This window comes from Chelonoidis abingdonii, chromosome 7, assembly GCF_003597395.2.
Source record: "Chelonoidis abingdonii isolate Lonesome George chromosome 7, CheloAbing_2.0, whole genome shotgun sequence".
Taxonomy (NCBI): domain Eukaryota; kingdom Metazoa; phylum Chordata; order Testudines; family Testudinidae; genus Chelonoidis; species Chelonoidis abingdonii.
In genome coordinates this window covers 66,459,874-66,478,988 of record NC_133775.1, presented here as the reverse complement: position 1 = coordinate 66,478,988, position 19,115 = coordinate 66,459,874, and the positions used below count along the sequence as shown (strand labels likewise).

Genomic DNA, 19,115 nt, shown 5'->3' with positions numbered 1-19,115 from the left:
GGTGTAGCGAGACCAGCGCTGGTGATGCAGCGCTGGTCATCAGGTGTGGACACTCACCAGCGTTTTTATTGGCCTCCAGGGTATTAGGACTTATCCCAGCATTCCTTTTCAGCCTCTCTGGTCATCGCTTCGCACTCCACTGCCCTGGGCTCAGAGCCTGGAGAGGAGGGGGAGGTTGTAGAGGAACCCGAGAGGGAGGCTACTGAGGTGTTTGGAGACTCCCAGGAGTCATGCAGGCAGGAGCTATTTTCCAGCCAGGAAGAAGCTAGCCAGTCGCAGCTGCTGGGACTTGGTAGTGAGGAACCAGCAGAGGAGCCTGTTCCTGGTAAGAAGCTTTTATTATAAGGATGCAAATGTTTTGGGAGCAGGGGGGCTATGGCTGCCTGCAAGCATGCCTAGATGTGGAATAGCCCATTGATTTCCCTGTAGCTGCTCTTTGCTTTCCACAAGCCACAGAAACCTCATGGCTTCCAGAGTGAAGCAACCCCCACCCCTTCCCAGGTGAGCTGCGTGTGCAAGATGGCTCTGAGAGTAGCTGCTGTGGCAGATGTGGGTGTAGGGTTCAGTGTTATTTCCCTGTAGCTGCTCTTTGCTTTCCACAAGTCACAGAAACCCCATGGCTTCCACAGTGAAGCAACCCCCACCCCCACCCCTTCCCAGGTGAGCTGCGTGTGCAAGATGGCTCTGAGAGTAGCTGCTGTGGCAGATGTGGGTGTAGGGTTCAGTGTTATTTCCCTGTAGCTGCTCTTTGCTTTCCACAAGTCACAGAAACCCCATGGCTTCCACAGTGAAGCAACCCCCACCCCCACCCCTTCCCAGGTGAGCTGCGTGTGCAAGATGGCTCTGAGAGTAGCTGCTGTGGCAGATGTGGGTGTAGGGTTCAGTGTTATTTCCCTGTAGCTGCTCTTTGCTTTCCACAAGTCACAGAAACCCCATGGCTTCCACAGTGAAGCAACCCCCACCCCCACCCCTTCCCAGGTGAGCTGCGTGTGCAAGATGGCTCTGAGAGTAGCTGCTGTGGCAGATGTGGGTGTAGGGTTCAGTGTTATTTCCCTGTAGCTGCTCTTTGCTTTCCACAAGTCATAGAAACCCCATGGCTTCCACAGTGAAGCAACCCCCACCCCCTCCCCTTCCCAGGTGAGCCACGTGGCAGCCCCCCCTTCCACTGTGAGCCGCGTGTGGGGAAACTCGCCATCTCTATCTGCAGCTGCGGCCTCTCTGTGCTATGCTCAGAATGTGTAAATGATGCTACAAAAACTCTTAAAAACAATGCAGGCTCTGTATTAACAGTTTATCTCTCTGTGTTTTTTTTAAAGTGACCTTGAATACTGCTCCATCAGTGCAGACTTCTGAAAGACTGCAAAGCTTAAGAAAAAAACCAAGGAAGACTAAGAAGAGATGGTGAAAGCAGTTATGAATCTGTATTCCACAGAAAATAAAAAGTTGCAAGACTGGAGGGATAAGGAAACCATGAAAAAGAAACAGGCTGCCAAGATAAAGGAGAAGGCTGCCAAGAGAAAGGAATTGACTACCAAGAGAAGCACAGATCGGCAGGGATGACTTAAAAAAAAGTGGAAAAAAAAGCCTCTCATTTCTTTCATGTATTATTTTACTTTCCATAACTATATGAATAATAAAATTATATACATTGCATCATATATGCTGTTGATTGGTTATTAATGACTGCTGTTTCACATGTGTGGGTCCCCGCCACTCCCTGGGGGTGTGCACATGTGTTGGTTCCAGCTGCTCCCTGCAGGGTTAATGCCCTGGAAACTGCAGGGCAGCAGTGGACATGGGGCTGGCTGAAGGCAGGGCAGGGGCTGACTGGAGGTAGGGTCTGGCTGCAGGCAGGGCAAGGGATGTGGGGCTGGTTGGAGACAAGGGGTGTGGGGCGGGCTGGCTTCAGGCAGTGGGGTGCAGCAGGGGTTGACTGGAAACAGGGCAGGGGGTGCGGGCTGGGCAGAGTGTGCAGAACTGGTGCGGGCAGCAGTGTGTGGGGGGCTGGCTGGCTTTGGGCAGGGGTGCGTGGCAGGGGTTGGCTGGAGACAGGACAGGGTGTTTGGCAGAGGTGGCTGTGGGCACGGGGTGCAGAGCTGGCTGCAGGCAGAGGGGGCCGGACTGGTGTGGGCAGGTCATGGGGTGCAGCAGAGGCAACTGGAACCCCAGCCCTTTAAGTAGCCCCCAAACTCCCTTCTACTCCGGGGACCTTTTAAATAGCCGCGGGAGCGCTGGGGAATGCAAGAGGGAGGCGGGGCTCCAGCGGCTATTTGAAGGACCGGGGTGGCAGAGGCAGCTGGAGCCCCAGGACTTTTAAATACCCCCCTCACTGCCCCAGGGCTCAGGGGGGCTATTTAAAGGGCGCAGAGCTCCAGCCGGGGTCGCGGGGCTTGCCGTGCTCTGGCCGGAGCTCCAGCCGGGGTCGCGGGGCTTGCCGTGCTCTGGCCGGAGCTCCAGCCGGGGTCGCGGGGCTTGCCGTGCTCTGGCCGGAGCTCCAGCCGGGGTCGCGGGGCTTGCCGTGCTCTGGCCGGAGCTCCAGCCGGGGTCGCGGGGCTTGCCGTGCTCTGGCCGGAGCTCCAGCCGGGGTCGCGGGGCTTGCCGTGCTCTGGCCGGAGCGCGGCAAGCTCCGCGACTCTGTTCTCCTGGCCGGAGCGCGACAAAGCCCCACCGCCCCACTCTCATGGCTGGAGCCCCGGCCGGAGCGCCGCAAGCCCCGCCGCCCGGCTGGAGCTCTAGCTGGGAGAGCGGGGCCATGCCGCGCTCCCGCCGGCGCCTCACTCAAAGGAGCGGGACCATGGAGCAGACCGCAGCTGGGGACGGGGTAAGTTTTTTTGTTGTTTTTTTTAAAAAAGGTGCCTAAGGTGCGGGGGCCCTCTTAGGCATGGGGTCCGATTCCCAGGCATCACGGGTCGTTGGAACAGGAAGCGGAATGACCCGCACCCTTCCGTCCCCTTCCCACAACCCACAGCGACAAAATGGGACGAGGTGCTCTGTGGGATAGCTGCCCACAATGCACCACTCACAACAGCGCTGCAACTGGTGCAAGTGTGGACACACTGCAGCGCTGGTCGCTGTCAGTGTGGACACACTGCAGCGCTGGCCATACACAGCTGTATGACCACAGCTGTAACTGCCAGCGCTGCAAAACTGTAAGTGTAGACAAAGCCTAAGAGATATAGCTATGCCGATGTATACTTTTTACTGTAGACCTGGCTTAAGACCCTTCCTGGCAGATTTTTTTTTATCAGGTCTCTGACAGGGATGTCACCTCATCCTTGAGGCCTGGCCTAGTTTATAGTCATGGGTTTACAGGGGATTCGATGTCTCAGCTGTTATACAGTCTCTGTGGGAGTATCCCTATTATTCACTAGGCCCTAGCCACAGCTTTTTACAAGGACAATCCCAGCCTGAGACTTTAGGCTACAGCATTCTTGTTTCTCACCCTGGCTCTCTAGTGAGTCCAAAAGAGTTCAGTATCAGAGGGGTAGCCGTGTTAGTCTGGATCTGTAAAAGCAGCAAAGAATCCTGTGGCACCTTATAGACTAAGAGAGGTTTTGGAGCATGAGCTTGAGCTTTCGTAGCTGCATCTGACGAAGTAGGTATTTACCTACGAAAGCTCATGCTCCAAAATCTCTGTTAGTCTATAAGGTGCCACAGGATTCTTTGCTGCTTTCAAAAGAGTTCAGACACTTGTTAGAGATGTTACACCTTCAGGCAGCAATATAGCTAGTAAGTATCTGCATGGCCGTCTTTCACCAAAACCAAGAAAGCAAATTTATTAGTCAACTGGAGAACATCAAGGAAGAGTCCATATTAGAATGGTAAAGAAATGTTTAAGTCTAAGTATGTATTGGCCAAAGCAATTGCCCTACTGTTCCAGGGCCTCCTGGAGTCTCTTTCAGCCTCTCTGTGTCGTGTGTCTGTCCTGGGCAGCAGCAAACAGAGTGTGTCTTAAGTTAACACCTGGCCCTTGTGGCTCCAGAAGCAGCTGTGCTGTGGTCATATGTTCAGCTTCCTTGGCAGCCAGCCATTGAAAGTTAATGTTCAGTTGTTGGGGCTTCTGTTGACTCTCCAGGGACCTCCATTCACCTGTGTTGATTCCAATCAGTTCTAGGCAGGCTTATGTGATCTACAACCAACTCGCTCCCTTGTCCCCAGGGAGAAATTAACCCCTTCATACTCAGGGGGAAGCAATGCAAAATGACTGGGTAAGTTGAGTCAGACCTATTGTTCATAAGAATATTCCCACACTTGTACTTTGTATCAATCTGGGACAAGATAGTTGAAGAGGAATGAAACCGGGAACTTCAAAGGCTTGGGCTTCTAAGTGGGTTTCAAGCTGTCTTTGTGAAGATCATTTATCAAAAAGGTCAAAAAACACAGATGTTCTTATTTGAGCCTCAGTCTGAGCATAAAGTGGTTTGACTTTGTGGGAAATGGCACAATCTCACAAAGATCTGTCTTTTCTTTAGTTGCTCGTTATATTCAAAAGCAGCATTGCATGTATCATGCTGTCAGGATGGACAAAAGCTTCCCTTGCTCTCCATTGCTGTGCCAAGGGATGCGTGCCCTGCCCCTAACTGGTGCCGCCCCTGGGGCAGCCCCAGGAATTGACAGGATTGTGCCTGAGCTGGAAACCTCACAACACTTGGTATGACACCATCTACTGAGATCACTCTGGCTGGCAATGGTCCTTAGTAGACTAAGCATGTTTTATGATGTTGATGAGCCACTTTGTTTCCTCAAAAAATCTCAGACTCCTATCATCCCTCGTTTGTCCCAGATAAGCATGAACGAGGGTGGGCATGAGCCATCACACACAAAGTATATGGTTGGTAGTTTTGAGCACCACATGACAAGCACTGTAGGCACACCAACTATTAGAGACCAACACTTTATGGGCTTCCCTAGGAAGGACACATGCAAGGATCACACATTAACAGAGAGGTTTACTTGGTCAGGCTGAAGTAATGGGAGTGCGTTCAGAAAAGCAGACCAACCAAATTAAACACAATTAACAGATCTAGACAACAATAGCAGTGAGACTTTTGCTTTAGCTTTGCTTGAATTGCTGTGTGCTGCTGAGACAAACCTACTCTGAGCCAAAGTCCTTCCTAGACAGAGATTCTGTGGGCTATAGAGCTCAGACCCTTCTCTCTACTCAGGGCTCCATCTCTTCCGTGTGAGAGGCGCCAAGTCCTTACCCAGTCCTAACTCAGGCCAGGCTCCAAGAGCTTCCCCTGCTCCCCCAGCGCCCGAGAGCTGCTGCCTTCCATGATGCCTTTGTCCCTAATTCCACCCTAAAGTGACTTGTAACCCCTGCCAGCGTGGGACTGTAGATGCACCTCCCCTAGGGAGAAGCACAGCATAGCGACTGAGCCTGCCTGCCTACTGGAGAGTGCATACACAACAGTGACGGACAGACTGGGCCCTGGGTTGCTTGGTGGAGGGACCACGGGACCCAACAGAGCACCTGAGGGGGAGTTGTTTTTCTCAGCTACATGGAGAGGAAGCCATTTTCTGGCTCTCTCAGTCGGAGGTTTGAAATTGAATTGGAGCCCTACTCTGATCCAGGACACTTAAGCACCCAGAAGCTACGGCAAGCATAAGAGTTAGAAGACAACAGAGCCCACAAGCCCCTCCTGCACTTGAGGCTGGGGATCAGCAATGGCTCGATTCACCATGGACACCAACCAGCTAACTATGAAGTTGTCAGCAGTGATGCCAGCCTGCCTCTCAATTTCCAGTCACGCTGCCTGAACCAGGCCAGTGGAGACTTTGGAAATGGTTGGGGATTTCTCTTATTATATCACTTGTTGTGGGGTTCAAAAACAGGGCTTGAACGGGACTTAACAGGCCTTGTACACCCTTACTGCAGACTTTGCATCTGCATTAGAGCAAGTTTACCCTACATCAGGCCTGCACAACATGCGGCCCGCGGGCCACAGAAGGCTCACTGTGCGGCCCGTGGCCGGGATTCAAAAGGCTCTGAGCTGCCCGCAGCGTCGGGGAGCCCAGAACTCTTTAAGTCTCAGCCACGGCCGGGATTCAAAAGCCTCTGAGCTGCCCGCAGCGGCAGGGAGCTCAGAGCTCTTTAAATCTCAGCTGCGGCCAGGATTCATAGGGCTCTGGGCTGCCTGCAGCGGTGAGGAGCCCAGAGCTCTTTAAATCTCAGCCGCGGCCAGGATTCAAAGGGCTCTGGGCTGCCCGCAGCACGGGGGAGCTCAGAGCTTTTTAAATCTCAGCCGCGGCCAGGATTCAAAGGGCTCTGCGCTGCCTGCAGCAGTGGGAGCTCAGAGCCCTTTAAATCCCAGCCGCCAGGGCCGACTTTAGGCCAATTCAACAAATTCCCCTGAATTGGGCCCCACCCATAAGAGGGCCCCACACCCAAGCCCCAGTACGGTGTACTGGCAAAAGCCGATGTGCTGTACTGGGGTGGCCCAGCTTCCCCAGGGAGCAATTTCAAAGGCCTGGGGCTCCCAGCAGGGGCTGGAGCACCAGCCCCTTTAAATTGCCACCAGAGCCCCACTGCTGGAGCCCTGGGGTAGGGCTCTGGGGCTCTGGGTGCTATATAAAAAGTCCGGGACTTCCATTGCTTCTATCGTCCCAGCCCTTTAAATAGCCACTGGAGCCCCACCACTTCCCCAGGGTTCCCGTGGCTATTTAAAGGGCTGGGGCAGTAGAAGCAGGGGAGCCCCGGGCCCTTTAAATAGCCCCTGAGCCCCAGGCTGCTGCTGCTACCCTGGTGGGGGAAGGAGGAGGGGGCATTCACCATACAGGTGTGGGCTGTATCCCCTGTACCCGCACCAGCTGCCTGCAGCCAACCCCTGCTGCAACCCCTGCTGCACCCCCTGCCCGCACCAGCCCTGAACCCCCTGCCCTGCCTGCACCAGTTCCCTGTCTGCAGCCAGCTCTGCACCCGCTGCCCGCAGCCAGCCCGTCTCCAGCCAGCCCCGCACCCCCTGCCTTGCCTCCAGCCCTGCACCAGCCCGTCTCCAGCCAGCCCTGCACCCCCTGCCCAGCCTCCTGCAATTCCCCGTCACACTGCCTGCCTTGCCCGCACCAGCGCTGCACCCCCTGCCCTGTCTTCAGCCAACCCCTGCCACACACCCCTGCCTGAAGCCAGCCAGTCCCACACTCCTTTGTCTCCAGCCCTGCCAACCCATGCCACACCCCTCCTGTGGCCCTGCCTGAAGCCAGCCAGCCCATCCCACACCCTCTGTCTCCAGCCTGCCCCACACCCCTTGCCCAGCCTGCAGCCAGAGCCTACCTCCAGCCCCCTCCCTGCCCCACCTCCAGCCAGCCCCATGTCCACTGGTGCCCTGCAGTTCCCAGGGAAGTAACCCTGCACACCTGCTTCAATGAGGTGGGCAGGGAGCAGCTGGGACCCACACATGTGCACCCTAGCACACCCTCAGGGAGTGGCGGAGCTCATTTCTAGTTCAGACCCATCTTTTTAAAAAAGAACTTTAGGTAGGGTTAACATACATCTGTATTTTCCCGGACATGTCAGGCTTTTTGGTTCTTAAATCGCCATCCGGGAGGAAAATATGGACGTATGGTAACCCTATTGGTAAAAAAAATACATACTGTGGCAGAACTTTTTATAGGGAACCGGTTGCTAAGAAATGAAAGGCTTTTTTTTACATTTTTTTTTTCAGTCATCCCTGCTGAGGTCCTGCCAAAAATGTTCGAAATGGACCCCGCACTTCCTAAAGTCGGCCCTGCCAGCCGCGGATGGGATTCAAAGGCTCTGGGCTCCCCTGGGCTCTGGGCTGCTGCGGGGAGCCCTGAGCCCTTTAAATCTCAGCCACAGCCGGGAATCAAGGGGCTCTGGGCTGCCGGCAGCAGCAGGGAGCCCAGAGCCCTTTAAATCCCAGCCACGGCCGGGATTCATAGGGCTCTGGACTGCCCTCAGCGGCGGGGAGCCCAGAGCCCTTTTAATCCTAGCTGCAGCTGGGATTCAAAGGGCTCTGGGCTGTCCTCAGAGATTCCCGGCTGCGGCTGGGGTTTAAGGGGCTCAGGGCTCCCCGCCGCCACGGGCGGCCCAGAGCCCTTTGAATCTCGACCGCGGCTGAGATTTAAAGGGCTCAGGGCTTCCTGCGGCTGCAGGCAGCCCAGAGCCCTTTGAATCTCGGCCGCGGCTCCAGCGGATGGGCTGGGGCTGAGATTTCAAGGGCTCGGGCTCCCCTCAGCAGCAGGAGCTCTGGGCCCTTTAAATCCCTTCCCCAGCCCCGCAAAGCTCCGGGTTCCCCCAGTCGCCGGAGCCCCGGGCCCTTTAATTTGACCCTGAGGGCTCCCAGCCACCTCTTCAACTGGGAGCCCCTGGTTGATTTAAAATCAAGTATCACCTCCCCACCTCCAACCTTCCTTTTTGGCCCACAGCTGTTTTGGTGGGGTGGCGCTGGGGAAGGAGGGTTTGTTTCTGCAGGGCTGGGCGGTGCTGGGGCAGGGTGTTTCTGCCAGGCCGGGAGGTCCTGGGGGTGGGGAGGTGTTTCTGCGGGGCCAGGAGGTTTCAGCCCTCAGCTGCTTCCTTTGGAGTAATGGGGCCCTCGCCGCTTTACGAGTTGTGCAGGCCTGCCCTACATAGAAGACAGGCTCTCACCTTGTTGAGATAGCTGACAACAGAGGTGCCCACTATAGTCCAGTCAGCCCATATGAATGCAAAGGAAAGAAGGGAAACCATGAACTGGACTCACAGCTTGAAAAATGACACTTGTCAGAGGGGAAAAAAGGACCAAGGAAAATAAGCAAAAGTTACAGCAATTAAAGCAACAATGAGAAAAATCTGAAGGTAGTAAGGCACCAAGGCACCTGTATAATCAGCTAGGACTCTAGTTTTCAGAGGTTTAATGATCCGTTCTCTCTGGGTCAGGATGGCTTTCCTGGCTCCATCCCACTTCCCTGGCCCTCTCAGGCGGTACTGGTATGGCGTGCAGGGGCCAAAGAAAACCTCCACAGCGAGCTTTGGATCCATGAGGAAGAGAGACAGGAGTTTGGGCTTGACCCCTGCCAGGCAGGCCACTTCATCCATGTATGGGATGTAATTTGCCTGGATGGTATAGCGCTGGCTTTTCACATACCTGAAATGAGAAAGAAGTGCAGGTGTCTCTGGAGTGTGGTCAAATGGAGACTGCACTGACCAGGAAATGACATTCCTGAGGGATAAGGAGCTTCTATCCTTCTCTGAAATGTGAGGAGAAGGAGATGCTAATGTACTCTTGCACCTTGGGAGGCTGGATTACTCCTTACAAAGATTAGAGCTGCTTTCTGTTCACCCCTCCACAGACATCCCTTGGGCCATAATTGGGACACATGTGGCATGTTGATCTTGTGTGTGGGATGGGGATGAGTTTTACTTCATTCTCCTTAGAGGAGCTGGATACATTCTCTAAAGCAACTTTGGCTTCAGACCTTACTCTGTCTTCTACACAAAATCTTTATCTGGAGCTTCCCCAAATTATTCAACCCTCTGTATTTAGGTAGAATTGAAGGGCCAACGCTCCTGAAAGTTAAGTTGCTACACAATACTGAGAAGTGCTTAACAGCAAAGTAAAAGGGCTGGAAATTAACACCCAGCCATCCAGAGTTGTCAACACTTGTAAATTTAGCATGAGTTGTGTGATATTCTTAGGATTTGGGGTTTAAAGCTTTTTATGACTTCATGATTGAGAGTTTGATGTGAGCAATTTTTGCTATTATTCAATATATCTGCCTTCTCCCATTATTTTCAGTGTGACTGAAGCCAAAGAATGCCCTCAGTCAAGATGGCCACTGTAGCAGGGTGGTCCCCTGCTCCTGCCCCTCGGGGCTTAAAACAGCCCAGGAGAGGGCTGTAGCTGGGGCAAGAAGCCTGGGCTGATTGGGAGAAAGCAGGCCCAGCTGTGGCCAGGTCCCAATCAAGCCCAGCTGGCCCCTATAAGAAGCAGTGAGCCAGGAGCCCTGTCAGTCTCTCTCTGGCTGTAGAGGGAGAAGGGCCTCACTGTAGGGAACTAGACAGTGTACTTCGAGTGGAGCAGGGCTGGGGAAAGGCAGAGGAGCTGGGGAGATCCTGCCTGGAAAGCCCCAGGCTGCCGCCTAGCATTAGGCAAAGAGGTACTGGGGGTTGCAGGGGGCAACCCAGGGGTAGGCAAAGGCAGCAGGTCCAAACCCTTTTGCCTATGATGAATGACTGATACTGCAGTCTGCCTCAGGGAACGGGGGCTAGATGGAGACTGGGCAGTAGCCAATACTGAGGCAAAGTAGGGATAGTGGAGTAGGGGGAGATCCAGCTGAAAGAGGCACTGGGGTCCTGGGAGGAACATGAGGCCAGAGGACAAGTGGATCAGTGGCTTGCAGAGGGCGCTCTGAGCTGGAAATTGAGCTAATTCCAGAAGTCACCAGCAGGAGGCGCTGCAGGGGTGAGTTCGACTCCTCTACAGCCACTGTTCCCCTTACAGATTTCTCAAGTGGTACAGGCTGCTCCCAGTAAAGAGGTTCAGCATCTAATCCCACTCCCAGTGAAGGCAGCTGCCTCTATGCTGAAAGGGCAGCAAATAGACAGGAAAACTATAGGGAGGCAGGGGAATGTGGGATGCAGGAGGGACAGAGAGGGGGAATAGATGGTGGCAGCAAGGCAGAATGTGAGGGATAGAATTCTGTAACAAGAAAAAGGGAACAATATATGGGGCAGATGGATAAACCTACTCACACAGATCATTTCCCTTTGTCTGGGGTTCAGTAGGACCCTGCTTCTTACACGCTTTGTATTAACACATACTTCCCTGGGAGACCTAGAGGATGGGTGCATGAAATGCAAAGTTTGTTGGCTAAAGGTCCCCATGGGGATAAAGGGAGGCAAAAAGTGAAGCAGGGAAATAGGCAGAAGTGGGTGGGGAGCTGATTGCCTTGCTGCCTTCCCAGCATGCCCAGTGGTTACTGATTCACATAATAGTTCCTACTGTTTTGCCATTTCCTCTTTCTTCTGTGCAATATCAGCCATCATGTTGCTTGCTGAAGGCAATCTGTTCAGCCCTAGGAAAGAGAAGCCAAAGTCAGAAGGGAGATCCATGAGGTGCTCGCAGACACAGGCCTGGTCTACACTACGCGTTTAAACCGATTTTAGCAGCATTAATCCGATTTAACGCTGTACCCATCCACACTACGAGGCTCTTTATATCGATATAAAGGGCTCTTTAAATCGGTTTCTGTATTCCTCCCCAATGAGAGAGTAGCGCTAAAATCGGTATTACCGTATCGAATTAGGGTTAGTGTGGCCGCAAATCCACGGTATTGGCCTCTGGGCGGTATCCCACAGTGCACCACTGTGACCACTCTGGACAGCAATCTGAACTCAGATGCTGTGGCCAGGTAAACAGGAAACGCTCCGCGAAATTTAGATTTTCATTTCCTGTTTGCCCAGCGTGGAGCTCTGATCAGCACGGGTAGGCCATGCAGTCCCAATACAAAAGAGCTCCAGCAGGACCGTACGGGAGATCGGATTTGATCGCTGAGTATGGTGGAACAAATCTGTTCTATCAAAGCTCGTTACAGAAGACGAAATGCCAAAGCGTTGAAAAAAATCTCCAGGCTACACAGTGCTGCGTGACAAGCGTAACGGGAAGCCAGAGACTCAAATGGACGCTCATGGGGGAGGAGGGGTAGTGAGGACTCCAGCTATCCCAACGTCCAGCAAGTCTCGAAAGTATTTGCATTCTTGGCTGAGCTCCAATGCTGTAGGTTCAAAACACTGTTCGGCGTGGTCAGGGAATAGCTCCTATATTTACTCCCCCCCATCACCACTGAGAGAAGGGAAAGAAATCTTTCTAGATTCTTTCAATGTTACTCTATGTCTACTGAATGCTGCTGGTAGAAGCGATGCTGCAGCCAGTGAAGCGCAGTATTCGCTCCTCTCCCCTCCCCGGTGAAGATGGTGCAGATACAAGGTAACACGTCCTTATCACCGTGAGTGCTCCATGCTTGATAACTGCTGGATTCTGTTGGCCTGAGGTGAGGTGGCTGTGGTGGGTGGGGGGGCACCTGGTAAATAGGATGATTCCTGGTCATTCCAGTAGATGGGACAGAACGGCTGGTAACCCTTCTTCATCATAGCAACTGGGGCTGAGTCTCAATCAGCCCCCCTCCCGTTCATGTGTAAAGCACGATTCTGTCTCGCTGGACTTATCATAGCAGTGGGATGCTGGGCTCCTCTCCCCACCGCTTAATGTCTTTGCATGGGAGCTGCCTCCCTTTTATGTCACTAAAAAATCAGTGTTTCTTATTCCTGCATTCTTTATACTTCATGCCACACTGGGGGGGACACTGCTACGGTACCCGTAGCCGGAAGGTTGGGGGAGGACGGAAGCAAACAGTGTGGGGTTGTTGCGGGGCACCCCCGTGAATGGCATGTAGTCTCTTTCTGGCGATCTGACATGGAGCAGCTGTGCTCTGTGATACACTGGTTTCTCCAGTACATTTGCCCACCTATTCGCAGGACTGACTCTATTTTTAGAACCATAAGGAGGCTTGACTCGGGAGTCTTTCTAGGTTTGCTTTTGCGCTCCCGGCCGATCTCAGCCAGGGGCACTCATGTCGCGCAGCAGGCCAGACGAAGCGACTGTCTTCATGCAGTTTACCCTCGGAGCAGACGGCACGAACCTGGTAACCTCTCTCGTAGAAGCAAATATGATGCTGCTGTGGTTACGCTGGCGTATCGCCTCTGTCCGTGGATCCATCACACCATGATGATTGTTAAAACAAAAACGCTGACAGGTCCATGCGTTGCCTCATAGGGTGTGCGATCTGCCAGGGCCTCCAGGGAAGGGCGCAATGATTGTCTGCCATTGCTTTCTGAGGAGCATGGACTGATACATATACCCGACCCCGCAACATGTTTTTTGCCTCAGGCACTGGGCTCTCAACCAGATTCTAAGGGGCAGGGGAGATCTGCGGATACTATGGATGCTATGGATAGCTGACCAGCGGGCAACTCGGCAATGCATGCTGCTCGGCCCTGGATTGCACGCTGATCATTAATGGGCCTTTGTGCCCCACGCGCACTCGACTTTATACAATCTGTTTTATAAAACCAGTTTATGTAAAATCGGAATAATCCCGTTGTGTAGACGTACCCACACAGGCAACAGCTCCTGGGCAATAAGAGGAACGAAGAAAAGATAAAAAGCCTCAGAGAAAAGAGCATTGTTTGTGCCCCCTCTCTCTTCCTCTGCCCCCAAATAAATCCTAGAGAGTAACAGCTCTTGAACTCTCAGCAACACCTCCTGCCCCCAGGAAGGCTGAACGTTCAGGGGGGCGCTGGAATTCGAAAGGCAGGGAGCTGGGAGTGGGTGAGCAAAGGAGAGGGTGTGAGCAAAAGTGCAAACTAACTGCAGCCAAAGGGTAAGAGAAAGCTAGCCAGACTCCAGCACCAACAAAGAGGGAAGGTGCAAGAGTACACAGAGAGCAGAGCTGGAAATGATCTTTTTGGGGGAAGTGACAGTTTTCACAGAAAGCTTCCAAAATAAAACAAACAGGCCTCACATGTGTCACAAAGAAGCAAAGAACATAACCAGGTCACCTTTCAGTGGGAAGACAGCAGACAAAAGACAGAGAGCAGCGGAAATGTTGCAAGATGGCAGGTTGTGCACCTAAACAGCGCTGGCTTAGGATTTCCTTGGAAATGTCTGCGCTTTCTCTGCCCAGCAGGCACTAAACTATTTCCTGCATTTTGGTTCACATACCCTTGAACACACGTGTTGCCCAGCGACCCTGGAGTTCGGCAATGGGCATGATGGCCCCCAGTGCCTGGATGAGGCCAATGAAAGCCAGAGTTGGCTTCTCCAGCTGAGGAGGGAAGACAAATTTATACAGGGAGACCTGGTTTTTGATCACTTTGGCACAGTCCCCAAGGAAGGGGAAAGAGAAGCTGTATCCCGTAGCGAAGACAACCACATCAATGTCCTCCTCTCTGGTGCCATCTTCAAAGATGGCGCTGGTTTCAGTGAACGCCCTGATGTTTGGTTTTACCAGCACCTTGCCCGAGATGATGCAGTTTGGCAGGTCATCATTGATGGTTGGGTGCTGGCTGAAAAGCCTGAATGGCAGAAAAGAAATACAAGAAATGTGAAGATCTCTTTGGGCAGGAGGTGACCTTCCTCAGGACAGGAGGCTGCCAGGAGAAAAGAGAACTATTTCCTTCCACACAATGTGCTAGCACTGCAACTGGAAGCCATGGGAAGGACACATCAGGTTATTCAGTCCATTCTGCTGCATAAGCAGGATCACTCCATGTAAGGAATTCTATTGCTTTGTCCAGTCTATGCATCCACCACTTCCTCTGATAAACTGTTTTTGTTCTGTGTTTGTCCAGCATCTTGCACCATGGGATCCTGGTCCTTGAGTAGGCCTCCTTGGTGCCACCACAAATCAATTAATAAATAATAACAAACAATTCCCTGGCCTAACAGCTTGCCATTTGCAAGTTCTTTCAGGTACTCAGCTTAAATTATCTTTTTTTTTATGCCCTGTCTATACTAACACCTATGTCAGCAAAACTTTTGTCACTCAGGGGTGTGAAAAAACACTCCCAGCAACGTAAGTCTTGCCAGCATAACCGCTCATGTGCACAGCGCTATGTCTGCAGGAAAGCATCTCCTGCCAACATAGTGATGGCTGCTCGTTGAGCTCATTTTACCATATCAATGGGAGAGCTCGCTCCCATCGGCATAAAGTGGCTACATGAGTGATCTTACAGCGGCACAGCTGTAGCGGTACATTTGTGCCAACGTAAGCTTGTAAGTGTAGACATGCCTTAATGATGTCATCCAGTACCATTCTGTTTACTCCCACATATCACACAAAATAACTCCTCCTCTTCCTTGGCATTTACATCCCTCAAGGATATTTTTAACCTGAGGGATAGGCATGTTTTAGAGGGCAGCAGTAGGAATAAGAGCTAGGCCCCAGATGAGGCAAATGCTGACCAATTTGGCAGAGCAGCAGCAATGAGAGCTGGGCCCCAGGTGATGGACAGAGATCGGCTTGGGGGAATCTGGCACAGCAAGGGATTGAACCCAGGCCCTAGAGACTCTAGGTGCAGGTTTGCCTGAGATCTTACATTCTGTCATGGGGCCTGAAGCTCTGCCCCTCTCTCCAGTGCTTGACAGGCCCCAGCTCTCCACTTTCCAGTGGTAGTGGTGACGAGGGGAATGAACATGACCCTTCCCCTCTTGGCTCCACAGCCTGGAGAAAGTCTCCTGATCTCCCCAGCTCACCTGTGCGCAGGCTGCAGACCATAGATTGCATGGTTGAATTTTGCATTCAGTTTCTTCTCTGCAAAGTAGTTAAGCAGGGATAGAGGCACAATGCGCCTGAGGAATTCTACATAGCGAGTGGTATAAATTGTGTCCATGGGGTACCCTTCTTCTCCAATCCGACCAAGTATCCATGCACCTCGCCTGGTGCTAAGGAAAACCTGAAATGGAGAGAAACAGGAGCTGCTGGAAACAGGAGAAGCAGGCCTTTGAGTGACTTGCCAAGAGCCTCTTTGGCTGAGAGCCATTCTCATGAGAGTGAATGGTTTACATCTAGTTGTGTTTCTTTGATTTCCTAATAAGAGCTTTGTCACACATCTGTCCATGGTGCAGCACCCCTTTTGGGGCTATATGGGGAGTGCACACACACAAATCCAATACTCCTACCCTAGCGGGTGCTGCAGGGTGTGTCTTTCTAGCGGGCCAGTACTTAACCCTCTGGCTGAGGTCTTTTGGTTGTTTCTTCCCCTCTCAGGCAAAACAACAACTCCGTCAGCAGTCATCAAACTAGGTTCAACACAAGAAAAGGAAAGGAAAGTCTGTAAGCAGCTTCCTCCAGGGTATGGGGCTCTGACTTCAGAACCCCCTGAAATGTTACTGTCCATGTCAGAGCTCACTGGGTTCCAGTGCAAGTCTCAGTCTTTCCCCTCGTGTTAGCTCAGGGATCTGCACCCTCATTCTGAGAGGGCAGGGGCTCTGCAGGCTATCAGCCTCCTCTCCAGGGCCAGAGAAACTCAGCCCATTCCCTTCCCAGGGTTGCCCCCATCTGAGTGGAGTTCCTTCCTTTTAACTCCTCTTCCTGACCCAATTTGCAGGTGTGGTGGGGCAGGGCCACCCTAGCCCAAAGCAGCTCCTTAACCCCTTCCATGCTAGTGCAGGGTTTCTATACCATGTCACAAGCTTCAGTAGTAACTTACTATTGTTAGAAATTAGGTATTTAAGTGTATTAAGTATTTTAAACAAAAAGATGTTCCCTGCCCGAATGGAACAACAGGTGGAGACAGGCTGACAGACAGGGAGCAGAAAGAAATGATGAGACAATGCTAGTCAACCTGCTGGGAGGTGGTCTCAGCACACTGGCTGCCTAACCATTTGAACTATCTTAGTGATGAGCACAACGGCTGATCATTGGAGATGAATGCTTGGCTGCCCAGATGGTGGTGTTGGGAGAGCTTTGGCTTCCTCAGCGATGGAAGGCTGCTCTGGGAAGAAGTCTGCTGGGAAGAGATGGGGTCCACCTGATTAAGAAGGGGAAGAGCATCTTAACACACCGACTCACACAACCTAGTGAGGAAGGCTTTAAAGTAGGTTCAAAGAGGCCAGGTGACAAAAGCACAGATATACATAAAGGAAGGTGGCCTTAACAGAGAGTCAGATGTTGGGGGAGGGACATGGAAAGTTATCATAGGGTCATACAAACAACAAGAGGAAAATCAGTGGGTGAATCTACTCAACTTCTTAGATGTCTATATACAAGGGGTATGGGGAATAAACAGGAGGAACTGGAAGTATTAGCACATAAGCTAAGTTTTGACAATTGGATTCACAGAAACTTGGTGGGATAAATCTCATGACTGCAACGTTGGTATAGAGGAGGACAGTTGTTCAGGAAGGATAGGCAGGGGGAAAAAGGGAGGAAGTTCGTTTGAGATCCAGAAGGAGGTGACAGGCAAATCATTTGAAAGTATCTGGGCAAAGATAAAAGGGGGAAAAATAGGGATGACATCATGGTAGGGGTCTACTCCAGACCACCAAATTAGGAAGGGGAGGTGAATGAGGCATTTCTAGAACAAATAGCAGAAATATCCAAAACACAGGATCTGGTAGTAATGGGGGACTTTAACTTCCCAGAAATCTGTTGGAAAAGTAATGCAGCAAAACACAAAACATCCAATAACTTACTGGGGACCTATGTTCCCTCTAAGCTGTATGGTCGCCCAAGAGCCAATCAAGCGCCATGCACTTGATTAGCAGAGCCCTGCACACCCAGCAATGTGTGTTCAGGTGCTTCTGCCCCTGCCCCTGCCCCTGCCGCTCTGCAGCTGCATTGCTCCTGCCCTCTGCCTTGGAGCCCCGGCCAGCAGCTCCCGGGACCTTCCTGCTTGCTGTGCAGAGTGGAGGAGGGACCAGGGGGCACTGATGTCAGGGTGTCCCCCTTCCTCACCCAAGTACCTCATCTCTGAAGAGCAGAGTTGGGGGACAGGGCTCAGGAGTGGAAGGGAGCTGGTGGTAGCTGCTGCAGTCTGAACAAGCCTGCCAGTGAGTGCCTGTGTCCTTAAAGAGACAGCGCTTGGTCTCTCATATACTTTCCCAGCAGCCAGCACACGTACACACTGTCTGTGTCTCACACCCACCATCACACACACACTCAGTCTGTGTCTCCTGCACACACACACTGTCTCTGTGTTTCTCTCTCTCTCAAACACATACAGTCTCTGTCTGACACACATACTCTCTGTCTCTTTTACACTCATCTCCCAACACATATTTGTATTGCTATTCTTACTTCTGGGTACTTTCTGCAATGCACATATATTCTCTATAATTTTATTCTTTCAAAGTGCTGTTATTTTAGTTTTTGACTGGTCTGTGCATTTCAGAATTTTATTTCTCTCTCATGTTTAAATTCAATTCTTTGAATAGTGAGTTCTAAAATGCCTAATCTGTCCTGGCTGCAGTAATTATCCTTATTTCATAGCTATTTCATAGATTATTAGAGTTGGAAGAGACCTCAAGAGATCATCTAGTCCAACCCCCTGCTCAAAGCAGGACCAATTTGGTAACTTTTTAAAAATATATATTATATTTATGCTTTTTGTTTCTACTGGTGATGCACATCATCTCAATATTGATGCACATAACAAAATTCATTCCTCACATGGATGAAAAAAATTAGAGGGAACATTGTTGGGGACACTTTTTTGTTTCAGAAAATGGAGGAAGTAATTGGGGGCGGGGCAGCCATTTTAGACTTGATTCAGACCTACAGGGAGGAATTGGTTGAGAATCTGAAGGTGAAAGGCAATTTGGGTGAAAGTGATCATGAAGTGATATATTTCATGGTTCTAAGGAAAGGAAGGAGTGAGAGCAGCGGAATAAGGACAATGAACCTCAGAAAAGCAGACTTTTAACAAACTTAGAGAACTGGTAGCTAGGTACTCATTAAAAACATAAAACCCATTATGGTTTTTGCACTTGTTTGTTAAATTAGTACTCTTCGCCTGCAAAGTACTCCCAAATACAGTCCTTGAAGGACAGCTGCTTTTTACTTTGGATTTATGCAAATAAATGACAGATGCAGCAGGGTCAGGGTCCCCACGTAGTGGAGTTCGGGGTTGGGGTCCCTGCCGCTCACCTCGTACCCGGCACTCTGCTCCTGGACCCACTCTGTGGAGAGGTCTCTGGGTGGAAAGCACTGGGCATAGGGGTTTGTGGGGGGAGTTAGGTGGGGGGCACTGTGGTTCTCAACCTGCGGCCCACTTAACACTTTGTCGGCTGCACACGTGGCCCACAATGATAAATAGGTTGAGAACCACTGATATAAACACATTTTTAATATATGGCACAAGAACACACCTTTGTAAAGATAAGGAGGGGATGATAGGATAATGGATGAGGATGTTTCGCTTGAACTAGCAGGTACAAGGATAAGGATGGAAACTAACAACACCTGGAGTCAGGGCTGGTGCAAGGATGTTTCGCGCCCAAGGCGAAACTTCCACCTTGCGCCCTTCCCCGTTCCCGAGCCCCCGCCCTGGGGTGCCGCCCCTGGAGCAGCTCCCCACCCTCCACCCTGAGGCACTCCCCCCACCCCAGCTCACCCCT

General features: G+C 51.8%; 1 protein-coding gene across 2 annotated transcripts in view; it reads right to left on the bottom strand.

Moving 5' to 3' along the window:
- Window positions 1-8,124: 8,124 nt before the first annotated feature.
- Window positions 8,125-19,115, bottom strand: part of LOC116827580 (flavin-containing monooxygenase 5-like) — a 30,844-nt gene continuing 19,853 nt past the window's right edge. Inside the window, exons 5-8 of one of the 2 annotated variants that reach the window (XM_075067976.1) lie at window positions 15,252-15,451; window positions 13,719-14,071; window positions 10,941-11,013; window positions 8,125-9,083 (exon numbers count right to left, since the gene is read on the bottom strand). In XM_075067976.1, coding sequence (XP_074924077.1) covers window positions 8,720-9,083; window positions 10,941-11,013; window positions 13,719-14,071; window positions 15,252-15,451 — 990 coding nt within the window. In that variant the 3' untranslated portion in view covers window positions 8,125-8,719. Of the gene's footprint in view, window positions 9,084-10,940; window positions 11,077-13,122; window positions 14,072-15,251; window positions 15,452-19,115 lie in introns of both variants that reach the window. The other variant, XR_012656282.1, reaches the window with a different exon arrangement.